Source organism: Chiloscyllium punctatum, chromosome 24 (genome assembly GCF_047496795.1).
Source record: "Chiloscyllium punctatum isolate Juve2018m chromosome 24, sChiPun1.3, whole genome shotgun sequence".
NCBI lineage: Eukaryota > Metazoa > Chordata > Chondrichthyes > Orectolobiformes > Hemiscylliidae > Chiloscyllium > Chiloscyllium punctatum.
The window spans coordinates 44,371,082-44,375,760 of record NC_092762.1 but is presented as its reverse complement, the minus strand read 5'-3'; the positions used below and the strand labels follow the sequence as shown (position 1 = coordinate 44,375,760).

The window sequence follows — 4,679 nt, the reverse complement described above, 5'->3', positions numbered from 1 at the left end:
TGGGTGGGGAGAGATCTAACAGAGTTCTCCGGTCATGAGGACCTGAGTAAACCCAATTCCCGCCAGGAGATGGCTTAAAGACACACAGCTCCGCTGATCCTGTCCAGAGACCCCGCCTTCTCTCACCGCCAAGCTTCCCTAATTCTTTCACACTTCATCCTGGTCCGGGGTTGATGCTCAGTCTGTCACAGTAACCAGTTCCCTGGTTAATCCGGTTACAATTTAAAATTGCGCGTAAATTCCATTCGCCCTGGTTACTATCAGTGTAAATATATATATATTATAAACTTCTTACAATGTATTACATCTCTATCCACAGAACCTATGGACTGGCTCCCTCGGTGTGTTTTGTTCAAAGATTCCCCATTTGTCCGACACAATGAGAGATTCACATCAACAAGGGCAGCTGAGGTTTTGGACCCTCACTCTCTCTCTCGAAGAACATTCTCTCCCTTCAATGGCCACATTTTCTCTACAATATAGACTTTTCCTACAACGGAAAAATAAACCTCTCCCTACAATAGAAGCAGTCTCTACCACAGAAAGATGTTCTCTCTCCGATGGGACTCTCATGCAGCACAAATCCCTCCTTTGCATGATGCTCGATGACGTCGCCTGCTTCAAGCAGCTCAGACCTGAGTTTAGAAAGATTAAGAGAGCGAGCTGAATGGAGATCGGAGAGAGAAACAGGGAGAGAGAGGGAGTAAGAAAGATCGGAGGAGTGGAGAGAGTTCAGACAGGGAGTGAGAAATCAGAGGGAGTGAAAAAAAAGTACAGGGAAGGAGACCAGAGTGAGAGACAGAGAACAGATAGAGGGAGAGAGGGAGATCAGACAGCAAGTGAGAAGTCAGAGGGTGTGAGATCTGGTTGGGGGTGTGGGGAAGAGAGGGAGATCAGAGGGAGAGAGAGGGAGCTGATGAATCAGATTGAGTGAGAGAGGGAGATTAGAGAATGAGAAATATCAGAGTTAGATCAATGAGAGGGAGTGAGAAATCAATAAGAAAGAGTGCGAGAGATCAGTGAGAGAGGGAATGAACTAAAGAGTTTGGATTAGTGGTGCTGGAAAAGCACAGCAGTTCAGGCAGCATCCGAGGAGCAGCAAAATCAACGTTTCGGGCGAAAGCCCTTCATCAGGAATAAAGGCAGAGAGCCTGAAGGGTGGAGAGAGCAGACAGAAATAAAAACGGAAGGGGTCAGAAAGTTGAGAGAGCAAAGGTCAGAGAAAGTGAAAATAAGGCTTGAGATAAAGGGATGGGTCTGTGAGTTCAGAAATAAATTAGGAGAGGCCAGAGGAAATCGATGGGAGAAATATAGAGAGTAAATTCAGAGACGGCGAGAGATGGAAAAGAAAGGTTGGAGGGTGGAAGTGACCAGAGGAAGGGTATGATCAGAATTTTCTGGCCCCAGCTGCTTCACCCACATCCCTCCTCACCCACCACCAGCAGACTGCTGAATGAGATTTAAGGAAAACAAGATTGGGAAAGGTGTTCAGGATGGCTGATCTTAACTTTGAGGAGTTGTTTTTCTTGTTTAATCAAACCAACCAGTCGCTGGAGAATTTCCTGAAATATATCATTCCTGATGGCACCGAAGTACGTAGCGATGGATTTAAAGTCACCAGGATCTTGATCTCCATTGTCTACCTTATTGTTTGTGTTTTGGGGCTGGTGGGTAATCTCCTGGTCCTCTGTCTTCTCCAGTCCAAGTATGTGAAGAAAAAGTCCACCATGACCATCCTGGTGATGGGCCTGGCAGTTACTGACTTCCAATTTGTGCTGACATTGCCATTCTGGGCAGTGGACACTGCCCTGGACTTCAGCTGGCCTTTTGGCAACATCATGTGTAAGTTGGTCTCTTCAGTGACTGTGATGAACATGTACGCCAGTGTTTTTTTCCTCACTGTCATGAGCATCACCAGGTACTGCTCAGTGGCCCAATCCCTAAAGATGAAGACACACTCATCTGGATACTCTGACAAGTTCCTCTGCATCTCTATCTGGGTAGTAGCCTGTATTGCGACCCTTCCTCATGCAATTTATTCCACCACTGTTGCAGTGGTTGATGAAGAGCTGTGCATTGTCAAGTTTCCAGATCTTCACAATGATCCCCAGTTTTGGTTGGGGCTCTATCAGCTCTCAAAGGTCTTGGTTGGCTTCATCTTACCTCTGATCATCATCTCCGTGTGCTATATCCTGTTGCTCCGCTTTGTAAACAGGAAGAAAATGAGTTGCAACAACCCAAAGAGAACATCCAAGGTCACCCGGTCCGTCACCATCGTGGTGCTCTCCTTCTTCATCTGCTGGCTGCCTAACCAAGCCCTCACTGTTTGGAGTGCCTTCATCAAGTTGAACGTGGTCGAATTTACAGGCGCCTTTTACACCACCCAGGCATACATCTTCCCCGTCTCCATCTGCCTCGCTCACAGTAATAGCTGCCTCAATCCCATCCTGTATTGTTTGATGAGAAGAGAGTTTCGAGCAGCGCTGAGAGAGTTACTCCTGAAAGTGACCCCCATCAGGCAGATCCGACCTCTGATGCCAAGTCTGGCATCCAGCAAGAAGAGACAGGTGCCAGTCATCATCGCTATGTCAAAGTAAGGCACAGATTGGATCTGACTGTGCTCCCTGATCATTGACTGATTAATTGTAATCTTCACACTCTGTCTAAGTTTCCCAGCATGCAATTTGATCTGATCATCTCTCTCTCTCTCTCATCTAATTATCTAAATGTGACTTACTCAGTATCTGTTACAGTTTTAGGTAGGAGTCTAATGATCAGTGTGCATAAGTTTTAGTTCTTAATTGAAAGATATTTAATGTAAACTTTCCATTTGTATCTGAACTGCATTTTACTGGTGTTAGGAAAATCAGTCATGCTTACAATCGAACAGCTTTTCTTTCCCTATTGCATCTTAGGGTTTCTGTAGTTGCACAAAATGGATACATTGTGGCCCAGAATTTGTGAAACTGTCGTGTTTGTCTGTGAAATTGACAGTAGCTTTTTTGGTGCCTGGATATACAGTTAAACAGAGAAATTCAGGAGTCACTTCCTGCTCCTCCACAGGGTCCACCACAACTTACCATACATGGCAATCTTTAGAAATCACTGAAATAATAAGAGCTTCTCCTTTTACATTGGAAGTTAGCCTTACTGATAAAATATAATTGAGTGTTTAATAGCATGCTAAGTCATAACTACTATTTATTATCTCTCTGGCCCTTAAAAATAATATAAGCATATAATATCATTTTCTTCCATTCTGATATAAAAAATCCACTGGCTTTTAATGTAATAAAAGCATTATATATTTTATAATATTTCATAATGATATGATATTTAATGTGTATGGTCCAATCTTTATTTCATCTTTGTGAAGTTGATATGAACCAAAAAAAAAACAAAGGTTAATATGTGCCTTTTACTTTCAGGGTTGCTTTCTGTAAGTATTCTTTAATCTGATTGGTGGTTTGGCTCGATCTCTGTAAGCAGATTTTCTCGAAGTTAATAGTCAACAGTGAGTACTGTTCTTCACCACTGACTACAAAATCCACGCCGATTTTAAATATTTAAAGATTTAAATTTTATTGTCATGTGTACACAATTACAGAAGTACAGGAGTACAGTGAAAGCTATATAATGTCACTACATATGGCACCATCTTACATACAATGGTTCCTAGGTTGATAAAGCTTAGGTACAATGTAGTAAAAGAAAAAAATAACAAAATTAGAAAGTTAAGCGTTACAGACCTCTGACTTGGAAATATATCATTGTTCCTTCTCTATCACTGGGTCAAAATCCTAGAATTCCTTCTCGAAGGGCATTGTTGGAGTGGGACCCAGAGAGATAGTGAGGAAGGAGATTAATCTGAGACTGGTACAGTTGGGAAAAAGGAGCGAGTCAGATAGTCAGGGCAGGCAGGAACAAAACAGAGAACAAGATAGGAGTGATAAGTTAAACTGCATTTATTTCAATGCAAGAGGCCTAACAGGGATGGCAGATGAACTCAGGGTATGGTGAGGATCATGGGACTGGGAAATCATAGCAATTATAGAGACATGGCTCAGGGATGGACAAGACTAGCAGCTTAATGTTCCAGAATACACCTGTGAAAAGAAAGATAGAAAGGAGGGCAAGAGAAGAGGTGGAGTGGTGTTTTTGATCAGGGATAGCATTACAGCTGTACTGAGGAAGAATGTTCCTGGGTATACATTCAGAGAAGGTATTTGAGTAGATCTGAGAAATAAGAAAGAGATGATCACCTTATTGGGATTGTACAATTGACCCACACCCCCAGTAATCAGCAGGAAATTGTGAAACAAATCTGTGAAGAGATCTCAGTTATCTGTAGGGGATTTTAATTTTCCAAATATAAACTGGGACTGCCATTGTGTTAAGGATTTAGATAGAAAGGAATTTGTTAAGTGTGTACAAGAAAATGTTCTGATTCTGTATGTGGATGAAGGTGCAAAACTACTTTTGGGAAATAAGGCAGGGCAGGTGATTGAGGTGTCAATGGGGGAACATATTGGGGACAGCGATAATACTTCTATTAGTTTTAAAATAGTGCTGGAAAAGGATAGACTGGATCCAAAAGTTAAAATTCTAAATTGGAGGAAAACTAATTTTGATGGTATTAGGCAAAAACTTTCAAAAATTGATTGACTGCAGATATTCAC

At 42.1% G+C, this 4,679-nt stretch overlaps 1 protein-coding gene across 1 annotated transcript; it reads left to right on the top strand.

Moving 5' to 3' along the window:
• Positions 1-664: 664 nt before the first annotated feature.
• LOC140494512 (relaxin-3 receptor 1-like) lies at positions 665-3,229 on the top strand. Its single transcript, XM_072593769.1, has one exon. It carries the CDS (start codon positions 1,494-1,496, stop codon positions 2,595-2,597), a length of 1,104 nt encoding a protein of 367 aa, XP_072449870.1. The 5' UTR covers positions 665-1,493; the 3' UTR covers positions 2,598-3,229.
• Positions 3,230-4,679: the final 1,450 nt, after the last annotated feature.

Bases quoted from the DNA above. Each gene is read 5' to 3' on its own strand.
- LOC140494512 (XM_072593769.1), top strand. From the start codon at position 1,494: ATGGCTGATCTTAACTTTGAGGAGTTGTTTTTCTTGTTTAATCAAACC.